At 44.0% G+C, this 23,033-nt stretch overlaps 2 protein-coding genes across 2 annotated transcripts in view; both read right to left on the reverse strand.

The window, feature by feature from the left end:
• CRTAP (cartilage associated protein) overlaps window positions 1-9,945 on the reverse strand; it is a 20,074-nt gene extending 10,129 nt beyond the window's left edge. Inside the window, exons 1-5 of the mRNA XM_057377125.1 lie at window positions 9,443-9,945; window positions 5,844-5,993; window positions 5,052-5,223; window positions 2,570-2,698; window positions 1,528-1,673 (exon numbers count right to left, since the gene is read on the reverse strand). Of these exons, the coding sequence (XP_057233108.1) occupies window positions 1,528-1,673; window positions 2,570-2,698; window positions 5,052-5,223; window positions 5,844-5,993; window positions 9,443-9,889 (1,044 nt within the window). The 5' untranslated portion in view covers window positions 9,890-9,945. The remainder of the gene's footprint in view (window positions 1-1,527; window positions 1,674-2,569; window positions 2,699-5,051; window positions 5,224-5,843; window positions 5,994-9,442) is intronic.
• Window positions 9,946-15,459: 5,514 nt separating this feature from the next.
• Window positions 15,460-22,572, reverse strand: LOC130579918 (serine/threonine-protein kinase PAK 3-like; the record flags this gene model as incomplete). The annotated part of the gene is made up of 7 exons (XM_057377111.1): window positions 15,460-15,745; window positions 17,451-17,575; window positions 19,089-19,226; window positions 20,450-20,646; window positions 21,077-21,176; window positions 21,770-21,887; window positions 22,460-22,572. Coding segments are annotated over 7 exons (1,077 nt in total), but the record flags the coding sequence as incomplete, so codon positions are not given.
• Between the last annotated feature and the right edge of the window lie 461 nt (window positions 22,573-23,033).

Below are 23,033 nucleotides of genomic sequence, written 5' to 3' on the forward strand. Positions count from 1 at the left end.
CACACAGCACAGAGCAGCTCAGTCACACACACTCATAGCTGTGAATACCAAGTGTAATCTGCTTGGATTATCCCGTTTAACTCCTTTAGGGGAAGGAAACAGGAGACTCCCTCTTTCCCAAGAAYATCTAAAGATCAGTGCCAGAGCCAAATGTTGCTGTCACCCCATTACCACATTTTGAAAATAAAACAGCCGCTTTATGGGTTTTGTGGCAAGTGATTAGGACTGCAAGCAACTTCTGTTTATAGCTACCTAGATCAAAGTACAAGAAAATACAGTTGTGTGTATTTAGAATTTTGTATTTAAAAATCAAATGATCTGTAGTGCCCAGCTACAGGAGTTATCAATGAAACATTCAGAGTGCATGTGTAGGGCTGTTGTTCGGCCCTCCCTGCACACGCACGCCAAATCCGTCTGCGGTTTGCAGTTTCATGCTGCTGCTACCCCTCACTCYCACCACCACCAAACATTGTCCCCAATATGGTTATAAAGCACAGCTCTGTTCCCAGAAACAGTGACAAAGGAGCAGAGTCCCCTTCCCCTGCSAGCTCAGACTCAGTGCTGCCGCCTGAAAGAACCAAACTCATTTTGCTGCCCTCTGTCTCAGCTGGCCCTGCAGGGCAGCCCYGGGTTCCCACTGTGCTGATAAAGTGTTTGTGCTCTGAGAGCAACGACCAGAAGGCACCAAATTTAATTTGTGGCACGTGTATTGCTAGTGACAATCTAGCTGTACAGCCCATATGACTGATGCCTAAGCAGTCACTGCGGTATCACCATTTAGTTGCATGAGTTAAATCCTGGTAAGYAGAAACGTTGGAAAATCCAACCTGATGTAGCAGTCCAGCCTGTAAAATTTCCTTGGACGTGGAAACTTAAGAACAGCATGGAAAGCTGTTTTTAAAATAGATTTCTAAAGCCAGGTCACCATTTATGCTGGATGGACTGGTGTCTACTGCGGGTTCTTTGCAGCAAGTATTTTAAGTTAGATAATTAGATGCAATATAGTCCTGAGCCTTTTTCCGTCCTCATCCAYCCAACTGTGTTCTAAATGGAGTAAGTGGAAAGTGAGTTTAGCTGGAGTTACCATATCCAGACACATTCCAATGCCCACAGAACCTGAAATAACAAGAGAGTGGGCAAGTATGTGTTGGCAAATAATGATTCACAAAAGCCTGAATGTCACTCAGAGATTTCATCATCAGAGATTTCAGGGGCCAGCTGCYTTATTTGTAGAGGTACATGAAGATATAAAAATGCCTAAGTGACAGAGAAGCACCAACATGGATTTACTTCCCACCATATATTATATCCTATCGTAGTATATTTCAACAGAAAGAGCTATAATGACRTTCACTGTTTACATGGCACACTACACCTTTGTGCACAACTTTCTATATGGTTTTAATAAAACAGTATGTGGTAAATTCCAGAACCAGCAGATATCCCACATTTTCCCAGCCTCTGACCCACTAAGCTTCAGAGAAATATTTGAATGTGTCTAGAAGGCATTTTAGGTAGTTCACCCACCGATCTGGGCTGAAAATCCTCTTCTGTAAGTCCCCATTTGTCTTTGTGGTACTGGTAATAGACCATGTTCTGTTTCATTACTTCATCTTTCTCATCAAACAGGAGGTAACTAGCAGCACAGGAAGCTGCATTYTTCATGTCATTCACTAATTAATAAAAACACATCCAAAAAAAATGCAGGTAAGACACATGAACAAATTCCTACTGTTATCTAAGCTCTGCAAAACTCAAATGGAAACACAGCTCATACTATACCTCCTCACCGGCTGCACAGAATAAAAACCTTGCTTTCTAGAAAGGATATCCTATTTTTGTGTTCTGAACACGTAAAGCCATGATTCAAAAACCAGTTCATCATCAGCCTCTGATGGTTTTCTAGGAAAATCCCTACCAAATCTTCCTCCCAAGTATCYCACTGTAACCCCACAGCTTGGTGACATGCACTGGGGGCATTTACTTAAAAAACAAAAATATAATAAATCCCGACCCACTCCTTTGTACTAGAATTGATAAAGAGGGAAGAGTCAATGTGTGAAGTGTATAATGAAACAACACAAGCAGAAGTCATTAACGGCTTGATGCTACATGGCTGACCCATCTTCTCTTTGATATTGGAGCAGGATTAGCTGTAAGGGCTACGTGTGTTCTCTACAGTGCAAGTAGCTTCCCAAGAAACCACAAAATTCACTGAATAATTTACCTATCAAGCACTGACTGCCAGACACTACAATTTCTGTCAAGTGGTCCCCTCTTTATTCAAAAATCCACTTTATTCAGAATCCACTAGGAGAAAGCAAATGTTATAGAATACTCTGTAGGTTCATCTGCAGCAGAAGTTCTGTCCCATGTCTGTTAACTACAGTGATGCTGGGAACAAAAAGGCACCAGGAAATTCAGATTTTCTGTCCCAAAACAGGTTAAAATGCAGATTTTGGATGCTAGTATTTACCTCCTAAAGCACAAAATTAGAAGGAAAAGATTATGAGTGGAATCTGTCCAACATCGACCCAAAGTTACTCAAGCACATTAAATCACTACTTACATTTATAATATGCAAACTGCAAGTAATGGTACATGGTGGCCACAAATTTTTCAACAACAAAGCCTCCTATAATGGGTGTCAGATTGCTCTCACACTGCACTTTGCATGCAAGGACTTCGATATAATGATCTGGAAGGAAGAAAACACCAACAGAGGATAAGGATAGAACAGAGTGAATTGTTTTAACCCCTCCCATCAGCCAYCCATTAAAATCTGGCCTAATAATGCCCTCCAGGGTCCTGTGCTTTTGGATCTTGCTGCTTGGAAGTAGTGAGAATCTACAACTCCATCTAAATATCCTCCAAGTGTCAGTACTAGGCCCTTCCGTAAAAATCTGAATTACATCAAAGATGGAATTCCAGAAAATAGGTTTCACTGACACCTACAGGCAGCAGGTGGTGGTGGGTTTTATAACATATTACAGAGCACTGCATTATTTTCTAGCTATAAACTTAATAGTGCTTTCTTTCCTTTTTTAAATGTTGCAAGGCTTTGCCATTTCATTAAAATACTGAGTGTAACTGTGTCACAGAGAGATACAGCAGATGATTGCAAAATAAACCTCCAGAGATGGCTGCATTTTGGGCCCAGAGTTTGGATGTTCTGAGACAGAAAAAAGAGGAGAATATGCTGCTCACCACAGCATTTTCAGCCAGGAACATGTAAATTCACAAGCTTACCCAATCTAAAAGTTGATATATATATATATAATGCAACATAGGACCACAGGTGATTTTGCCTTCAAGAAAATACATTTCAAGAAAACCTTCCCACAAGAAGGTCCCAGCATTTTCTGGATATGTCACAATTCATCAACAGCATGGAAAATACATATTCTAAAGTTTTAATTTCCCTATTAGCCACATTTGGCAGGTGAAAGCAAGTTAGATAAGTTTGTGCAGCAATTTTCTGAGCAAGACAAAAGAACACTTTTCATCCCTGACAACTCCTAACACAAAGAAAACTGAAGTTAACTAAAAATAACTGCTYAAGCCAACTAAAAATAACTGTCCAAATGAAATCACCAGACCCATCTTTTACAAGAGCAGTGGAATCTCCAGACACAGTAGTGTTCAATTGCAGCCAGCACTTCCAGCCAGAGATGTGAGTCCCTCAGTGAAGTGATCCTGTGCCATGAGGACAGCTGGCTTCCAAACACAACTCACTGCTCAGGGATAAATACACACCCAGTGCAAATACTTCTGGTCAACATTTACTACTACATCTGCTTTCTGCAGACCCTTGGAGGCAGAATCTCTCTCCCTGAAWCAMGAGCACAATTCAGCCCAGGCAGTGCAATTAAATTTGAATGCTCTTATCTCAGAAGCAAAAGACTTGAAATGCACGGCCATGGTGACATCACGAAGTAATTCCTGTCTTTCCTTCCCACCACTACTGCTGGGAATTGTCCTTCTCTTCCAAGGAGGAAGAGGAAGGGTGACAWTGTCAATCACAGCTGAGCATAGACACTGCACTCTTTACAGTGGCTTGGGGATTGTCCTGATGTCAGGGCTCTGCCCACTGGTGGAGAAAATCTGTGCTCCTTGCTTTACTGCCCCTGATTCGACCTTTACCCCTTATTTGCTGTCCCAGGCACCTGCCTGTTTTGCCCAAGAGTAAGTCAGGGCTCAAGGAATAGCCTGCAATAGCTATTCCATATCAGCTGCACCGATGGATACCAGCTGCACACCTTGAGAAACTGGAGCTGATCATGTATAAACACATTTCACAAAAATTTCCCCTCACCAAGACATACTATGGCTTTAGGACAAAAAGTTGGAATGGCTTTCCTTTGGGCAACTTAAAAATGGGAAAAATGCAAGAGAATTTCTGAGTTTATTGAGGAAACATGCAGGTGTTCTYCATACAAATATTGTCAACAACACTGAGCTCTGAACACTGGAGAAATTATTTGTTTCTTTCACTGGTAAAGAGCATAGGAAATGTGTATGTGTCATTTTGACTACAACCAAAAAAGCTGATAACCCTTTTCCTTTGAAAAGCAATGGATTTTTTTATAAGTGACACACAAAAAATAGATGTTATCTACTGGTAAAACTAATGTAGGAGAGATTAAAAGCAGGCAGCAGAACCTTGTGGTATTTATGAAACAGGAGATTTAGAACAGCAGACCTATACAAACTACTCAGCTGACTTCAAAGGCAGGCTCACCACTGAGCCTCAAAAGTGGCCAAACTGATATCCTGAAGTGATGGTAAAGAGACCTGGCTGGATAATCACTGTTACCCACCCAAATGGAGCAGTTTTTGTAACTTACACATCTATGATATTCTGACACAGAACTTCCACGTTAATGTAAGATCTCTGTTCTGGTTTCTTGATAGACCTCATTATTGTTACTGAAAAGAGCAAAAAAGTAAACCAGAATTCCAGCAGTTCTCTTACTGAGGGTAACCAATCCTGCAGATAAATCAAAACATGTTTTGGGGATATCTTTCCTTCCCGTTTTCTAACCACTGACCTGCAATGGAAAGATAGAAGTCTTTAAAATCTGTGATCTCTCGGGAGCCTTCACAGGCTGCTGTGCAGTCATCGTAGGCTTTGAAGAAATCAGGAAGAGCCAGTTCCATGTCGGAGATGGAYGTTCGCCAATTGTCACCATTGTAGGCTCTCACAGCCCTGACAAAGAGATTCTGAAAAATTGGCAAGAATGAATCAGCAGCAAGTGATCCGTAAGAAGCCTTGTGTAAACTCAAACACAATAAATGATGTCTCCACATTTCTGGGTGACTGTACGAGCTGCTCTCCAGGTGATGTAAGGACAAAAAAATACAGACGACTAATGGAGTTTACCAGGTGTTTCCTAGAGAGCAGAGTATGTAATTCCATGTCCAAACAGAAGAAAAACCTGCTGGAGAGAAGYAACGGTGTGAGTCTAAAGCACAGGTTGTGACAGAGATTTTCAGGGGAATCTTAGTGCCAAATRTCTGAGTTATTTTAAGCTGTGCCAMTACAGCACTCACGAATTTGGGTAWCTCTGCACCTGCTCAGCTCCAGCAGTGATCTGCACGTAGCAGCTTTCAGGTGCACCACCGTCTGTGATGTGCTGTGACTCATTTATGGAACAATGAAATGCAGGAGAGGWGAGAATTACTGAATGCATCAAGAAAGCAGAACAAAACGACTGAGATGATGGAAAGAGGGAGATTAAGAACTAAGAACACCTAGGCAAATGAGATCCCTGAATCTCACTCAATAAAAGGAGTAATAAAACAGCACCAAAGGAGCAGACAYTTCTGAATAAAAAGTGTACCTCATAAGGCTTTGTCTCCAAGTCTTTRATATGCTCCTCAGCATCAGGTATGCTCTTATAGTAGGCCATATTTCTTTGCATCATATCATCATCCGGATGTTTCAGAAGAAACGTGTGAGCTGCTGCAATAGCTTTTGGAAGATTATTAGCCTAAACAGGGATAAGGAAAAGAGAAAGGTGTTAAAAAAGGTTAATTGGGGGAAAAAAAAAACCCAAACAGTTCAAAGGTTCCCAGTTTTGTCAATGAATTTTCCTGCATGCTCTGTATTCACAAATTTACTTCTACTGAAAGCACAGTCTCAGCAGATACAATGGTACAGCAAAACTGATATAATTCTTMTCAGTTTTATGCCTAGCTGCATTACTGTGAATACTTCAGAAGTCTATTATTTTTAGATAGCATAGATGATTGTTGTAAGTATAAAAGATTAGGTTTCTTTCCATGAACCCCATTCATAAATCTGACAGGGCAAAAGTCCATACCATAGCTCCTGGGAGGATTAATCTCACAGCAAGTATTGATGCTAACCTATGGATACTGGTAAGGAGTCATGAGTATTTACATATGTTTATGTCACTTATTTTGTCCATCAGCACAGAGGACATTCAGTAATATAWCTTCCTGGTGGCATTACAAAATTAGAGCAATCTGCAGAGTTAACAGGCCAGTAACTGTGTCCTAAAGCAATCTTCTGTGCCCATTTTTAAACTAACTTTAGTCCCTATAAGATCTAGTTTGTGAAGTGTACATTTCTGATTTACAACTACAGGTACCAAACATGTATGTATTTCTGCGTGCATGCAATTTATGGGTTTTTCTAAATGTTAAATATATATATATATATAATATATATACACACACACACAATTTTTCAATATTTATATAGTGTATATGCACATATTTAGGAAGACTGAGAGAGAAAGCAAAAGCCTCGGGTATTTGTGAAATGTTAAAACCTTTTTTTCTAAGCCAAGATCCACATCAGCCCGTTCAGTGTACTGATGTAGGCGACACAGAGTTGCACCCCACATCTGAAACACCTTCTGGCAGTGCATGTTTAAAATCACGGGCAAGAATCACAGGCACACTTTTCTGTCTGCATCCATAAAAGGTGCCCTTTCAGTTCAGAAAGGAACCTGAGAGATGACTGCACCAAARCAAGGCTTCAACCCACCCACTGCTGCTGTGCTGCTGGGAGTGTCCTAGCGCTGGAACCGTGCCAGCTGCCCTTCCTGGCTGTCCCAAAATTACGTGCTTCCAGTCAGCCCAGCCCTAAAGTGCAAAAGGAAAAGGGAAATCTCAGCTGCACTTTCGTCAGAAGTCTGGTTTCTTTTGTGCTGTAGCTGTAACTGTTTCTTTGGTAGGCTGACAAGTCTCATTYTTACTTAGGTCCATGATTCACTCTTGGTTTCAATTTTCACCTCTTAGAAAAGAATAAAAAAGGGTTTTGTAGAAACACACTCCTAGTGAACTCAGCGGCTCTGAGAAAGCTCCCTCCAGAGGAGCAAGCAGAAGCACAGGAACAGCTACTCCCAGAATCTTACAACGTGGCAAAAGCTCTCTGTGGAGCCCACCTGAATACACAGACAGTCACTCTAAAAAAAGACACAAAACATTTCTCTCCYGCTTCTTCCTACACTATAAATGCTGTTGGAGGGCGGTGCAGGCGTGGGGGAAGGGACATTCCTTTTGCAGAAAACACCAGCCGGGAAAAAGTCCTTTGGATGCAGCAGTTTGTAGCTCTAGAAGGCCCRTTCAGAACTCCCCAAGTGAGAAATAAGGGCTCAGAGCTGGGCTACAAATCCAGTATGAAACACAGTRTAAACAGACACCAAACTACACTGCTCAAACTTACTGCAAATGTGATTGAAAAACAGTTTAAAGGGAGAGTAAGGGGTTCCTCTGATTTCCGTCTCACATTCCTACCTGGCAGTTACTTGTCTGCATTCAAAATGGTAAAAATAAATTATTTTTGATGTTATCCATACACTGCAAACTTTGTCCCACAAAGGGGGAATTAATAGCTAAATTAAGTTACGGAAACATTTGTGGTGATGTCATTTTTGTATCCATATATGGCTTTGAGAATTCGAGGAATTCCTGCCCTCTCCATCAAAAGAAAGGGCAGAGGATTTAATGCAGCAAGTTAAGTTCTTTTCTGTGGTCTTAGGGAAGGCAATAGATAGCAGCATGATCCACATGTCCATGTGGATACTGTGCTGGTTTCATGAAAACACATTTCCCTGCATCTGTTTGGAAAAAACTGGTAAGAAAACAGGACACAGCAACAGTTAAGATGTGTGTTTTCAAGAGGCAATCTCAAAATAATGCATAAGCATACAACTCCATAAAATGTATAGTGGGATACGCCGGGAGTGAATCCCTAAAAGAGAAAACAGCCCAGCCAAAGGGCTCAGCTTGTTTCCTCCCCACAGAGATGCCCTGTTTATTTGAAATGCAAATAATTGCAGTATCTCAGGGGGTGGATTGAGGGGCGAACCTTGATAAAGAGAACAGAAGATGAAGATGGGAAGGGTGAAAATAATCAATTAGATCCTGGACAGAAGAATGACAAGAAGCTAGAAAAAACAGGATGAAATCTGTTAAGAGTGTGTCCTGYCTTGGCTGATCCAAGATCAAAAGGTAAATACCATTCCAGGGCTAGCATTATAGTGTCCCACTTCAGCAGCCAATTTTTGCTTCACTCCTTCTCGCAGCTGCAACGAAGCTGGAGCTTTTCAGGCATCAGRCTATCTGCAAGTCACAGGCTGGGGGCTGCTGCACTTGAAAGAACTGGACCAGAAACGAGCAAGTGAAGAAGGTGGACACGCTGAAGGAGAATAAGTAGCCAAGATCCCTTGCAATAGCAGAGCTGTGACATGAAGAGTCTGAAAAAGGTTCCAGAGAAGGTTAGCAAGTAAGGCAGATTGGAAGATGAGAGGGGGCAGGAATGACACAACTACAGGACACAGAGGCAGGGTCCAGGGGCCAGATGTCTAGGAAGAACTGGAGCGGCTGATCTAGGGGACATGCTGGATGAGTTGTAAAAAAATGGATGAAGAGCAAGCTGGATGGTACTACACGGGTAAGCAGGGGAAAGACAAGGCATCCCCTGATCCCACTAAGGGTTACAGCAGTGGGAGGAGACAACTGAAAGGCTCGTCAAGGAGAAGATTAGAAAGTGTAGGGTTGGCAGCCCAGGGGGCAGGGACTGGGGACCTGGCCATGGGGCAGAGAAGAAACGGAGGTGAGGCAGATGACAACTGGTGTGGAGGAGGGATGGGGAATGGGGCTTTGGCCCAGAGTAACTTGCTCCAAGGGCCAGGCCAGAGGCTGACATGACAGGAGGTTCTTCTAGCATCGGGTGCACGAGTCGCGACTGTCCTGGGACACGCCACGTGCACGGGCACACCATGCTGTCCCCCTTGTCCAGGACACTGACAGGCGCGCTCGGCGTGGCTGGAGGGTGGCACCGCACCAAGGCGACACTGCGCGGAGGAAAGACGGTGCCGGAGGCGGGGGGTGGGGAGCGGAGGCAGGGCAGAGAGATGAGAGGAGAAAGGAGGAGGGATCAAGGAGCGGGATAGGGGGGGCTCACCTTGAAGTAGGCGAACTGCAGGTACTTGTAGGGCTCGCGGCGCTGGAACTCCTCGAGCAGGTCGCGGCCGGGCTGCGCCTGGCGGAAAGCGGGCAGCCCCTGCTTGCAGCGCCGCAGACACTGCGCCCTCCGCAGCACCCCGGACAGGAGGCGCAGCTCCTGCAGCTCCGCGCCCGCTGGTGCGGGGGACGCGGGAGGAGAATGCCCGGCGGCGCTGCAGTTGCGGTGGCAGAACGCCTCGCTGTCGCGCAGCAGGCGGTACAGCCGCATGCTGACCTCCAGGTAGCTGACGCTCTCGGGCCAGTTCTCGGTGCTGTACTGGTCCAGCCCGTAGCGATAGGCCGACTCCAGCGGCATCAGCTCGTCCCGCGGGAAGCTGCGGAAGCTGTAGCGCTCGTACTGCGCGCCCGCCGCCGCCAGCAGCGCCGCCAGCGCCGCCACCCACATGGCTGTGCCACCACCGCCGCCACCGCCACGGCCCGCACCGCTCCGCTCCACGTCGCTGCCGCCGGCGGGGCGCAGGGCCGGGAGAGGCGGGCCCGGGGCCGGCGGAGGGAGGGGAAGAGCGGGCGGGCCGGGGCGAAGGCAGGGCAGAGGCGGCCCGGGGAGGGAGCGCGGCCGCGGCGGGGCGGGGCGAGCGGAGCGCCGGCTCCTCCGACTGCTGCTCGGCTGGAGCCGGGGCTGGAGCCAGCRGCAGTCAGGTCTGCGAGGAAACTTTTTGTTAATGTGTTTCTGGTGTCTCTTTTTTCCATTCTTCCTTTTATGTTTTCCCAGTGTTCATGAGAATTGCTTTTGTGCCATCTGCGGTTTAGGGGTTTTGTTTAGAAAATACACGATCTAAACGAATCTCTTGTACCCTTCTTTTTTTGCGTATCTACAAAACTTGTTACATAGACTCCTAGAATTCTGGGCATTATTTCCTTTGAAACTGGAAYTTCAGATATGGTGTTAGAGAAGGTGTTGCAGGATTGTAGATAGTATTTCTGCCTCTTGTTACTGTTTGATATTTGGTTTCCTGAGGAAAAGTAATGTGGGAGATCTAAAAGGAAAGTGGATTTACTTTTTTTGAATACTTGCCAGCTGACTGTACTTGAGATATGAGCTGTAKAGAGTGCCAACGGTGCTTCCTCCACTGATTCTGTGCAGTGCACTGGGCGTTTTCTCACGTCCAGCTGCATTAATTAATTAATAATCATTAGTAAGAAGGAAAATTAGTGACTATAGGTCCAAAGAATTTGAACGTTCCTAATCTGATGAAGCAATTCTTTAGAAMTGTTCATCTGACACATAGTATTTGCATTATGACAATATGCAGCCTCCCAGGTTTCACAATCAGAGTTTGACCAGCTGCTCTCTCTCCACTGCTTTTTGTGGACTAATGCACTGATCAGTGGTGATCYTGGGGCTGGAGAACCCTCCAGCTTGGAAAAAATGTGTGTAGAGCCATTCAAAAATGCTGGCATGGTTTCAAAACTAGACAAACAGCAAAGGCCCAGATCTTTCTCTATTTTTTTTTTTAATTTTTAAACTGAGAAAAGAACTCTGAAGTAATTAAAAACAAAACAAAGAAACACACCCCATAAAATAACCAAAAAAAAAACCAAACAAAAACCAAACCAACCAACCAAACAAAAAACCCAAGCCCCTGACAGTTCCAATATTAACCTTTCATTTAGATAACTTTTAACCCTGTGCTTTCTAGATCTAGTAAAAATAATTCTCTATCCTTTGCTTTCTTAGGCTGAGTATCAGYGCTTAGGTGTGTGACCTAAATGACCAGTCATGAAGAAAATTATTCCTTAGAAACATTTATACTTGGACTGTTTGTCTACATTTCTCCGCAGAGGCAGCCACAGGATGGAGGCTGGTAAACTGTTTGAGAATTCTTCATTGCAGTGGCTGCCTTTATAGCAGGAGTTCTTATAAATTACGGAGCTGAGCCTGCCCTTCTGAGGTCAAAAATATGTGCAGGTGTTGGAAATATTGCATCTAAGTAGTTGTTATTATTTCACACTTCAGACTTGAATGGTTGAGAAACCTGAACACAGATCCTCTTGCCTGTGGGAAGACAAACACCAAAAGCCAAAACCAAACTAACATAAAGCATCACAGGGTCACTCATGGGTGGTTCCTTTCCACAAGAGGGCCAAGCACCAACATATCCTCAGCTGGGCTTTGAACCTTGGCTCGRCTGCCAGCCTTTTGTGTCAGCTCTGCCAGCCTGGGCTCYGCATTTTGTCTTTGTATGGAATAGGGATGATTTGCCTATTTTTCCTGGAAGATTGCTGTAAGCACTCTGAATTCCATTATTAARCCTTCTTGGGAGAAAAAGATGCAGTTAGGAGGTTACACACCACGGGAGGAAGCCCCGGGAGGAGGAAGAGTCCAACAGTGGTTTGTGTGCACACGTTTCTTAGTTTGCCATCATTTCTGCTCAAAGCCTGTTGTCCTGTTCCCAGAGTCACTCCTGCTCTTACTCACTGACAGTTTCTGGAGTTTTGCTGCCACCTGATTCCYAGAGACTTGCCAGTATGTTGCCAAAAACGTCAGGATAAATGAAACTTTTAACACTTTTTTGGTAGTATTAGGGAGTAGGCATTATTCCAGACTGGGATGCTCCACCTAGATGCACGGGACTTTCAARACTTTTCACTTATACATTTTTAGCAAAGCAATTGATGTTCATTGATTCTAAATTACATAATTCTCTGCATTAATTATTATTCTATCTTTTACTGGTTATTGATTTCTCATTTCTTATGCTAATTAGTCCACATCTTTTAGTCTTTTTATTATCTTTTTCCCAGAGAGTCTCCAGCACATGTTGAATTGTCTTTGTTAGTCTCTTCTTTATCTTCTGGTTACTTCAACAAGTCCTTGGAGAGCTATAAATTCTGGATTCCAGGTGTCCAGCCTTTAACTCCTCCAGGCTTTGTTCATTGAAGCTTATCAGGGTTAGTTTATTAAAACTTAAAGTTTTTGGGGATCTAATAATCATACTCTAAAAATAATAGTCTTAAAAAAAAACTTAGCTGTGTGCTGGCTAAAATGGAAAACGACATTGCTAAAGACTGATATATTGCTTATAATTATTTACACAATCAAAAAAGAAGTCAATTAAAACCATAAATTAGTAAGGTTGCCACATTTCCAAGAAGTACAAGCAGAAGACCATAGATAGTGCAGTGGGATCTGGGGCTGATTTGTTCTGTCTCACTGGACTAAAACCTGCTGTTTGTTTTTAGAGGGCTAAACCTGAGTGCCATGTGCTGCCAGTCAGAGATTCCCAGGAGTGAGAGGAGCTGCAGGAGCAGGGGCTGCAGCACCATAGGAAACACAGGGAGTGAGTGGCTCAGGGTGGTAAAGCAAACTAGGCAATACCCTGGCATCCACCCCACAAGGAGCCCCATGGCAAAAGGATCTGAARTAGCAAAATGAAGGAAATGTTTGCATCTGGACTTGAAAGCAAAGGAGCTTCCATACAACATCAAGTTAAACCTGGGTCAGTCCTCGGGGTTGCAGTCCTTAAAGGGTTTGCAGTCTCAAGCTTTTGTCTGGGAATTTTTAGGAATAAATGATAAAATCCCACAGGTTGGGGAATAAGGACTCGCCTGCACACTCCCCACCCACTGAGCAAGGCGCTGGGCCTGGGGCAGAAAGCGAGTGCCTGGGGTCTTTCCAAATCAATGCTGCATTTGGAACACACAGGAAGCAAACAAATTTGGGTTTAAGTAACAAAAAAACACATTATGAAACTTAATAAAACAAATAAAAATATAGTAAACCATATAATAAAACGTATTCTAAAACATTATAAGAACACATTATAAAACATAACCAACCCAAACCCTTTTAYATTCACTGTTCAGAACACAATCACATAAACTAAGTTAAGAAAAGAAAAGAAACATTAAAAAAATCACATTACTTGGAGCAGGTGATAACTGGAATGTGGCACATGACTATAAATTTATGACAAAAACAGATTGTAAAGCTCTTTAATTTTCCTATTCCATCTCTAAGCCCTATTAACCCAAATATTTTTCTGTAAGTCTTGGCAAACGACTCTTCCTTGTCCTGCAGTGATGGCTTCTCACAGAAGTGTTCTTTCCTCTCATTGTGGCAGTCATTCTGGGAGTAACTAAAGCACCCAGGCATTTTAATTCCTTTATTTCTAATTCAGTTGATCAGTTCTACTTTTCTGAATTTCTGTCTGTTTTGGGTGTGATGTTTATTAATGATTTAATAAAGACAAAAAGACCAAATGTAGCAACTTCTAAACTCTTACATTTACTAGTCAGTAACCTTTGCTAATAAACTAAGTAGAAAACCAATCTCTTGAGTTTCCTTATTGAACTTTTTCTGCCCCTAGCTTTAATCTTGGGGAGAGACCCTTTCGTTTCCCACAGGCAATGGCTTCTCCTGTGCATGTTCCTTCCTCTTGTTGTGTCAAACATCTTGGAAGTTAGAAGAAACAAACCTTCATTTTTAATTCCTTTAATTCTATAAATACTATTAAGCCCAGTAGCATTATTTTGACCTTTATGAATGTGTTGGTTTTACATGGCCTGTTTTTTGGTACCAAGTGGAACACAGAGGTGGCTTCTGTGAGAAGCTGCTGGAAGCTTCCATTATGTCCAGCAGAGCCAATCCCTGATGGCTCTGAAGATAGACATGCCACTGGCCAAGCCTGGGCCAATTAGAGATGTTGGTTACACCTCTGTGACAATATATTTAAGAAGAAAACCAGAACAAAGGAGACACAGTTTTTGTCCTAGCCAGAGGAGGAGGAGGAGGAGGAGGTGAGAACATGTGAGGCAAACAACATGGAGACACCAAGGTCAGTGGAGAAGGAGGGGGTGGAGGTGCTTCAGGCACCGGAGCTGAGATTCCTTTGCAGACCATGGTGATGCCCATGGTGGAGCAGCTGTGCCCCTGCAGCCCATGGGATCCACGGGGGATGCAGAGATCCACTCTCAGCCCGTGGGGGAGGTGCCCACACCAGAGTGAATGGATGTCTGGAGGAGGCTGKGGGCCAGTGGGAGACCCGGTGGAGAGAGGGGGCCCTGATTCCAGGCTGGAGCAGCTTGGCCTTGGAGGACTGCACCCCATGGACAAGTGAGCCACACCACAACAGTTTTTGGAGGACTGTCTGCCYGTGGCGGGGCTCATGTTGCAGCAGTTTTGGAAGGATTGCTGCTTGTGAGATTTGGACTAWTCTGKAGAAGTTCACAGAGAACTGTCTCCTGTGGAAGGGACCCACTGCGCAACACGGGAAAGATTCCTCTCCCTGAGAGGCAGAAGAAGATCTTGGTTGATGAACTGACCAAACCCCCAGGCCCTGTTCCCTATGCTATCAGTGGGAAGGGGGRAAAAAGGGGGAAAAAAGTGTTTGAGGTCTTATTTTACTTCTCATTATCCTCCTCTGAYTCTGTTGGTAATAAATTCACTTTATATTTCTAAGTTGAGCCTCTTTAGCCCTTGGAGTRTTTTGCTCCGGGTCTTTATCTCAACTCATGACCCCTTCATTTAATTTTTATCCTCTCCTCTGCCCAGCTGTGGCAGGGGAGAGCGAAGCAGTGGCTGTCATGGGTGCCTGGTGTTTGGCTAGTGTCCAGCCATGACAATGAATTTTTGCCCACCGTGGGTAYGCCAAAGCTTCCTTGTGAAGGTTGAGGTTTCAATAAGATGTTTGGGCTGTACGGGATGATCCTCCTACTGCCCTCAGCATCCCTCGCATGGCTTTGGAAGTTTAAATCTGCTTTAAGTCAAAAGCAGCAAGTTTCTAGCAGAAAGAGCTTCATATGTCTCAAACAATCTACAGAGAAACGAGGGGCCTTTGACCTCTCTGCTTCGTCCTTTGACCTCTCTGCTTCATCTCYGTCTTGGGTTGATGTTTGGTGCCAGTWTTGTTCTGTATTCCTTTTCCGTTGGCACATATGCCCAAAAAATGTTTATCTCTTTAAATGCAACCCGGAAGAAGAAGCAGGGGCTGCTGGGAAGCCACAGCGGACAGTTTAACTGCCAGCGCTGCCACGCGGTCTGGCTGCTCGAGCTGCGTTTTCCTCCCTCTCTCTCTCTGCTTCTCGCTGTGGGAGCCCTCGCTTGCTACCTGGAGCAGAGTTACAGTGTCGCAGTTTCTGCTGGCTCAGTTTGTGGCTTCGGAGGCTTTTCCTCGAACATCCCCTCTGCGTCTCCTGCTGCTCCTCGGGCGGTCCCGCCGAGGGAGGGGCCTCACGGCTCCATTCCGTCCGGGATCCCAGGGTGGACCGGGCTGGCAGCAGAGGCACGCTGAGCCCTCCTCTGATTCATCCACTGGGAAGCTGAGACTGTGGTACCATTCTTTTCTTTCGGTTGTTTTTTCCCTTTTGCCACTGTTACAATAACCGCCACGTGGGTTTTCCTTTTGTTTCTTTTTCCCGGGGGCGGAGTCACTGCCTTGCTGCGTGGCGAGTTTTTTTTATTTGAATATCTGAAGGTTACTTTTTATCTGTATCCTTGCTCTATAGCGGTTACTCTTTATCTGTGTCCTGTGGGCACTCTTTTGTTTTTTTTTTGTTAATAAAACTACCTTTTTTCTCTTCACCTTTTTTGCCCAGCATCTATTTCTTGTTGGAGGGAAAAAAAATTATCAAATTTATTTTCATTTCAGAGGAAACGTTTCCCTGTGACGTTTTCTCTCGGAAAACATTGTCTCAAAACCAAGACAATCTCCCAGCTCTCCTTCCTCAGTGGATGACAGCTCCTCTTTTGGCTGCCAACAACCTGGAGACCAGAGTCTTTATTCATTTTCCCTTCTGTTCAGAAAGGTGAAGAACTAAAAGAAAACAGCAAGTTTGAAAACTCTCAACAGCCCAGGCAATTACAACATCCAGCACAAACATGGATCACCCCATGCCGATTTTCCGAACACTGAACAGCTGAGAAAGAATTTGGGTTTGGCTGTGAGGATGGGCTGTGAACACAGAGTTTGGAAGAAAACCCCTCTAATTTATAGTGCATGGCCAGATAAATATACAAGTGTATAGATGCACACCTCTATACAGTGTTTAACTATTCACCTCCTCCCGCAGCTCTGGCACTAAGTGGAGGAGTTCCTRGACCAGCCTCCCACTGCTGCCATCTGGGACTGGCCTGAGAGTGGGGCACAGCTTGCAGCTGACACCTGGATTGGCAGCAGGATCCCACTGGAGCTCTCTTTGGACTGTATCAGTCATGGTGGGTGCAAGAGCTTAGAGAGGCCATGGTTTTCTCCCCAGTTGGGTACCACTGCTCCCTGATCAGGCTGGCACAGCATCAATGCCCTTCCTGCATGCTCTTCTGCATGATCTGATATGTCACAGCCTGTTTTCCCGCCCTGGCTGCTAGTGCTCCCCAGGATGTTTTTTTGGAGCCAGAAGAATGGACACTTTGCCACTACTGCTCCTTGTACACCCAGGTCCTGTCAGCCGTTCTTGTGCCAGCTTCAGGCTCTTGGTGGCTCTCTCAGCTCCCCCTGGGATTCCTCTGGTTCAGGAAACCAGAGCTGCTGGGCCCTTTCAGAGCTCACTGACTGAATTTCTTGCGTTTTCTTTTGGGTAAGACTCTCATCCAGGCATAGACATTGATATCAGTTATACAAATCCAAGGGCTGAGGGCCAAAACCTTCCAGAGTCACTCACAGCGGAAAACCTGTATCTCCACACAGAATTTTGTCTACTCCACTCTTCATTTGTGTCTGATTGGAAATGCAAATGTGCTTTCTTCCTCATCCAGCAGTACCATGACTGGGCAAAATCCAGCCAGTGGGCTGTATTCCAAAGGCAATACAGTCTGGAGTTTAGGAGTGAAAGAAACCCTTCTCCAATTCCAAACCATACGAACAATCCCCATAATGGGGTCTTACCATCTTTAAGAAATAAGTGACAATTAAAAAGTGAATGTACAGTTTAACCACGGGGTGAGAAGGAAGGATATCTTCCAACTGAATTGAAGTAATAAAATAAAATAAATTTATTCCGAATCCCACCCATCACTGACACTGGACAAAGCAGTTCCATCATTGTCACATCTCCTTTCCTCCCTCAGCTGTCTTGCTTCAATGATCAGAGACGTGAGGCTGGAGAGAGGCTTGGCTGAKAGTAAAAATGGATGCTGTCCAAATGAAAAGAAAACAAATAAACCATGATTTTCCAAACTCRTTTCCTCATGGGCTCAAGCACTATTCCTCAAGGTACCAAAAATATGCAAAAATAGGTCTGAAGAAATTATCTGCACCTCCATCTTCATGTCCWGTACCTTGCTATCACATGCCCAGTACCTGAAATACTTTTCCCATAATTCTACTAATCCATTTATCAAGGAGTCTTCAGCTTGATATAATATTTGCCCTGCCAAGACTCTGGGAATGCTACTTGCTGTTCTAGGAATTTTCCTCTTCCAGGAAACTCAAAATAATGACTTAGGRTCCTCTTTCTTGTAGGCATGGGCTATTTTAGTAAAAAAAGACGAAGAGCATAAGCTGTTCTTCAAAACCTCCAGAACAGCTAATGTTCATCCCAGTAGGATCTGGGCCCGTGTGTTGATCTGAAGACCACTGAGGTTTTCAGCACCAAGACAAGAGCAGGGAGACAAGTGGTGGAGCGCTGATGGACTCAGTTCTATCTCGCAGGGGGAGCATTGTGCCTTTGCATCCCCTGCCCTCCTGTGCTGGCTGGCACCTTCACAGCAGGGACAGCCAAGTGGCACCTTCTGCAGCTCCCAATCTGCCACAAAACCTGGCAGCAACCCTGTAGCAGTTCTCATCTACTCAACTGTGCCAGGCAGCAAAAAGAGCTGCAACAAGTCCCATTCAGCTGTCCCTGTTTTGGTGGCAGAAAGCTCTGAGATTGGGGTAGGAGTGACAAGCTGGGGCCYCTCTGATGCTCACAGGGAGCACCCYACAGCCYCTTCCTTCCCATAGCCAAATCTTGGACTGCTTGGCTGGGATGGCTGCATTGGGTTCCTTCATCATCAGCACCATTTCAGGCCTCCATACCTTGGATCATCCTACTGCAGGCCTTTCACCACCAGGGAAAATGGAACATGTTACCAAAACACAAAACGGGGCCACAGAAATGMTCAGAGGATGGAACACTTCTCTATGAGGAAAGGCTGCAAGACTTGGGATTGTTCATCCTGGAAAAGGCCCYAGGGAGATCTTACTGAGACCTTTCAATGCTTTAAGGGGGTTCTAAGAAAGATGAGAATGCATTTTTAACAGGGCCTCTGAAAAAGGGGAAATGCTTTCAAGTCAGGAGAGGGTCTATTCCAATTAGGCCTAAGGAAGGAATTRTTTATGAGAAGAGTGGGGAAGCACTAGAACAGGTTATCCAGAGAGATCCTAGGTGTCCCATCCCTGGAAACATTGAAGGTCAGGTCAGACAGGGCCCTGAGCAACCTAATCTACTTCCACATGTCCCTGCTCATAGTGGGGAAGTTGGACTACATGACCTTTAAAGGTCTCTTCCAACCATAACTATCCTATGATTCTACTCAATTTTCACTTGAAAAGCACCCAAACTGGGCATTAATATGACGGGAAGGCCATCTGATGCTTYTGAGTTTAGCTGATGAGAAACCCAATCCATTGGACAGCTGTCTCACTTGCAGCTGCTTTGCATCGTACCTGCAGAAGTTGCTCAGCAGACCATCGAATGTCCTCATCCATCTGCAAGCAGCAGCCCAGAAAGTCCTGGAACATAGTGGACAGTTGCTCGATGTTCTCCAGYTTTGGTATCCCTCTCTTAGCTATGAGATCCAGGGCCTGGAGGAAAAAGGAAGCGTGAGACTCCACCTGTTTCTTTCATATCCCCAACTGCTCACATAGACCCCATTTTTTAAGCTCCAGCCTCCAGCTGCRGTTCCTTCCCTAACAGAGAGTTAGAGATGATTTTTTTGCACCAATGAAAAAAGCAGCCACAGCTATTCCAACATGCAGATGATCTTGCCTTGACAACTGATTTAATGGGCTGACCAAGTTAGTAGRAGTTACATCAACCAAAAGCACWTTTTGCTGCTCTGAGGATTGACATKACAGGCTTTGTGGGCTCTTTTAAARAGTGAATTTGGTCTAACTACATTGTTTTCAAGCATTGTTACCTACAATTCATCTCTGAGATGCTCACTGGTCTCTAAAGTACAGCTTCCATTAAAAAAAGTTGTCAAATTTTTTGCTCTCTTCCCAATAAAAATGGTAACAAAATGTCAAAAAGGAAATCCTTTTCCAATTCCTTGCTTAAAGGAACAGTTTGGAACCTCAGTTCAACACAGATTTAGTTGCATGCACAAATATTCTATGATGAAAATGCTTAATCAGGCAGACTGGAGCCACCCGCAACTCTGTCTTTCATCAGACTCCAAATTCCCAAAGAACTTCACTTCCATGATCAAAGAAAAGCTTCTAATGGTCTAATCAGGAAAAAGAGTAATTTCATCCGTAAGGTAACTCTCTGCTAATTTTGATACTCAAGTAAATGCATTAATGAAACTAATTCCTGTGCTAAAACATAGTTATGGAAAAGGATTTAGTAATGAATAATTAGGACATTCCTAGAACCAGAGGCACTTCCTGAAAAACTCAGCTAAATAACTGGTACTGGTGCAAGACTGAAAAGGGTTCTGTGCCTGCAGACACTGTTGAAATCTTTTCATACAAATTCCCCAGCTGGAGAAACCTGCCAGTGAACATTTCTTCTAATTTTGAGTCGCAGCTCAAAAAAGAGTTCAAAAAGCACATGAGAAATTTGAAGCATCATTGAAGACCAAAATGGCATGTTTTTGAACTGGAACGTGTCCCTCCTTTTCTGAGGTTCTCCCATGCATGCAGCCAAAGCTACATGAGATGCTGATGTGCTCCAGAAGCAACTTTTGATAGATAGGCCTTGGTTGAGCTAGTCCAAACTAATGTGAATAGGATTTTGTTTCATGAGAGACAAAACATGGGACAGATTAGAGAGACAGTGGTATCTGCTTGTATTTGCACCTTACCTTGAGAGGAATCTCCGCTGAATAAGGAGGTTGTCCTTGCAGCATTTCTATCACTACAATRCCAAGGGACCAAATATCTACTTTGGTTCCATATTCATCCTTGTTTACATATTCTGGTGCCATCCAGTGAGCTGTCCCAACCATTGTGCTCTGCTTGCTYTGCTCGGAGCTCATCTGAGCACAGAGGCCAAAATCAGCTGAGGAGGAAACYCAGTGTCATTAAAGCCAGCTTGAATTAAGAAACCAAGCAAAATAATTTCCCACTCCAAGTCTGAGAATGTGATGTTGAATCTAGCTGGAAAAGCAGTCGTGCTCTGTTTCCTCAGGGTGGTAACCAAGGAAATATGGAATCAGCCACTTATAGAAACCTCCACATTTCACTCAGTGAAAACTGAGGCTTTTATTTATTTGAAGCTTTTGATTGCAACTCCCTCACTCTGGAAGGGACACACACAAACCAAAGCCACTGTTGACACCTTGTTTCTSTCAAGACCTCTCTGCACATTACTGCTTGCAGCAGTGGTCCGTACGCTCCCATAGGCCCCGCTCTTGGGGATCTGGTGGTCAGTTTTAAGCAGCCCCACACCCCACATCCCAGAAATGCCATGCTTGACCAAGAGTACCTACCCAGTTTGACAGATCCATCCATTCCGAGTAGAATGTTTTCACTTTTTATATCTCTATGAATCACGAAGTTGGAGTGAAGGGAATTTAGTGCTTGCAGACACTGATAGATAGAAAACAAACAAGAGAGTAAAAGTCARTTACCCGATTTCACCATCCAARAAAGGAAATGGCTTTGAAGGGCTTAAATTCTAGCTGAAAGGTGAGTAGTGGCAGTGTGTTGTCAAGAGGAAGAGTCTGCTGCTTCATCAGTAGTAGAGCAGTATCATTGTAGGTGAAAACATATTACCTTTTGAAAGAGAAATGACAATTGTTGTTACAGACTGTTCCCTGAAAACACAGACAGAACCACTGCTGCTGCAGGGCATGGGCTCTCTCCATCCAGGTGACAAACAATAGTGTGCTGTTAGTTTAAAATTCTGCTRCCAGTATGTCTGCTTTTATGAGCAAAAAATGCAGTACAGACAGGCTCCAGACAAATGCTCAAAGAGGCAATGTGGAGAAGAGCCAATAAATTTTTTTAAAAGGACAGTACCACAACAGTTGCACTTGCAGGCCCTTCACCTAAGACCCTCTTGCTTCTCCTTATCATCAATGCAACACAGAAAACAGAGCTTTGAACATGAAATCACTCCTGTTCTAGAAATACCAGCCTGTCCAAACAGTCGGAAGCACCAGTGGCATCCCTTCCCTTACCTCTCGGCAGATGGCTGCCATTTCTCCTTCAGCCAAACGGACTTCTTTAATGACCCTGCTCAAAGGTCCTCCATCCATGTATTCCATAATTATCCATAGTTTATCCCCAACAAGGTAACTGAAAGAAGGAAACAATGGCATGGAGATGAATGTGCATAGCTAAATTACCTTATGAGAAAAACTACAGATTATTTCTGTTTCCAGGGCACTTGTAAGTGAACACAAAATAAAAGGAAGAGGTGTTTGTCCTAGGTTATACACTATTTGGAATCTGTGCAATAATGAGAAAGGCCCATCTGTGGCTTAGATAGCAAGCAAGACAACAAGGAAAAATGTGGGTAATAATTTCTGTGATGAGTTATCAACACTTATCATAAGACACAGAAACTATGTTCAACTTAAAAAAAAATCTGAACCAACCCCAAATCAACAAAACCACATGGAACTAGTGAACTTAGTGGCTGTTGTTTTATTCAGGGCCGACCCAGGTTTTTCAAAACAGGCTTCTGATGATGCATGTCAGAAAAGATTAATGCAAACAAAATACACTCTCCTTATATATATTTGTATACAAACAGATGAATGAATGTAAAAACCTCAATTATCCAGCAGTGACTGGAAGGGTTTTTTTTAACGTTTGTCTTGCTGCACATACATAAACATTCACATGATAATACCAGAATTACTTACCTRTCTAAATAGTTAACAATATTGGGATGTTTATTGTTCATTACAACTAGGAGCTCATTGAGAATTAGTTCCTTTTCGGGCTGTTTTCCTAGACTCACTTTCTTTACAGCCACCTAAAATGACATTGGAAACCATTAAGCTGAGAAGGAAACCATTAACCTGAGAACATGGAGTGAGTGTTTCTGRAATGAGATCAGAGTGGACATAGAGATTAGAATGAACATGGAGCCCAGCTATGCCAAACTGCCTTGTGATTACACATCAGAGCTTAGTCATTGACATTAAAACAGCCCATGTCCCTGCAGGCTCAGGTGCTAGTTAGGACACATGGCCACAACTTGATAAAAATGGTCTCTCAGGCTATCAACCCCAAAGCCCTAACAACACTCTCTGCACCTAAATTCTTTTCCAATGGCCTTAGTTTACCACCATTCACACACAGTTTGCAAGCACGAAGCAGTTTTGTCCCKGTGAAAATATCACAAAATATCTGGAAATCCTTGAGGAATTCTACGGAATTTGATATTTTTATCGAATACCACTGTTGTTCTTCTTGATGGCATAACAAACCAAA

Source organism: Malurus melanocephalus, unplaced genomic scaffold (assembly GCF_030028575.1).
Source record: "Malurus melanocephalus ecotype Western Australia unplaced genomic scaffold, MMel_1.1 scaffold_300, whole genome shotgun sequence".
Taxonomy (NCBI): Eukaryota; Metazoa; Chordata; class Aves; order Passeriformes; family Maluridae; genus Malurus; species Malurus melanocephalus.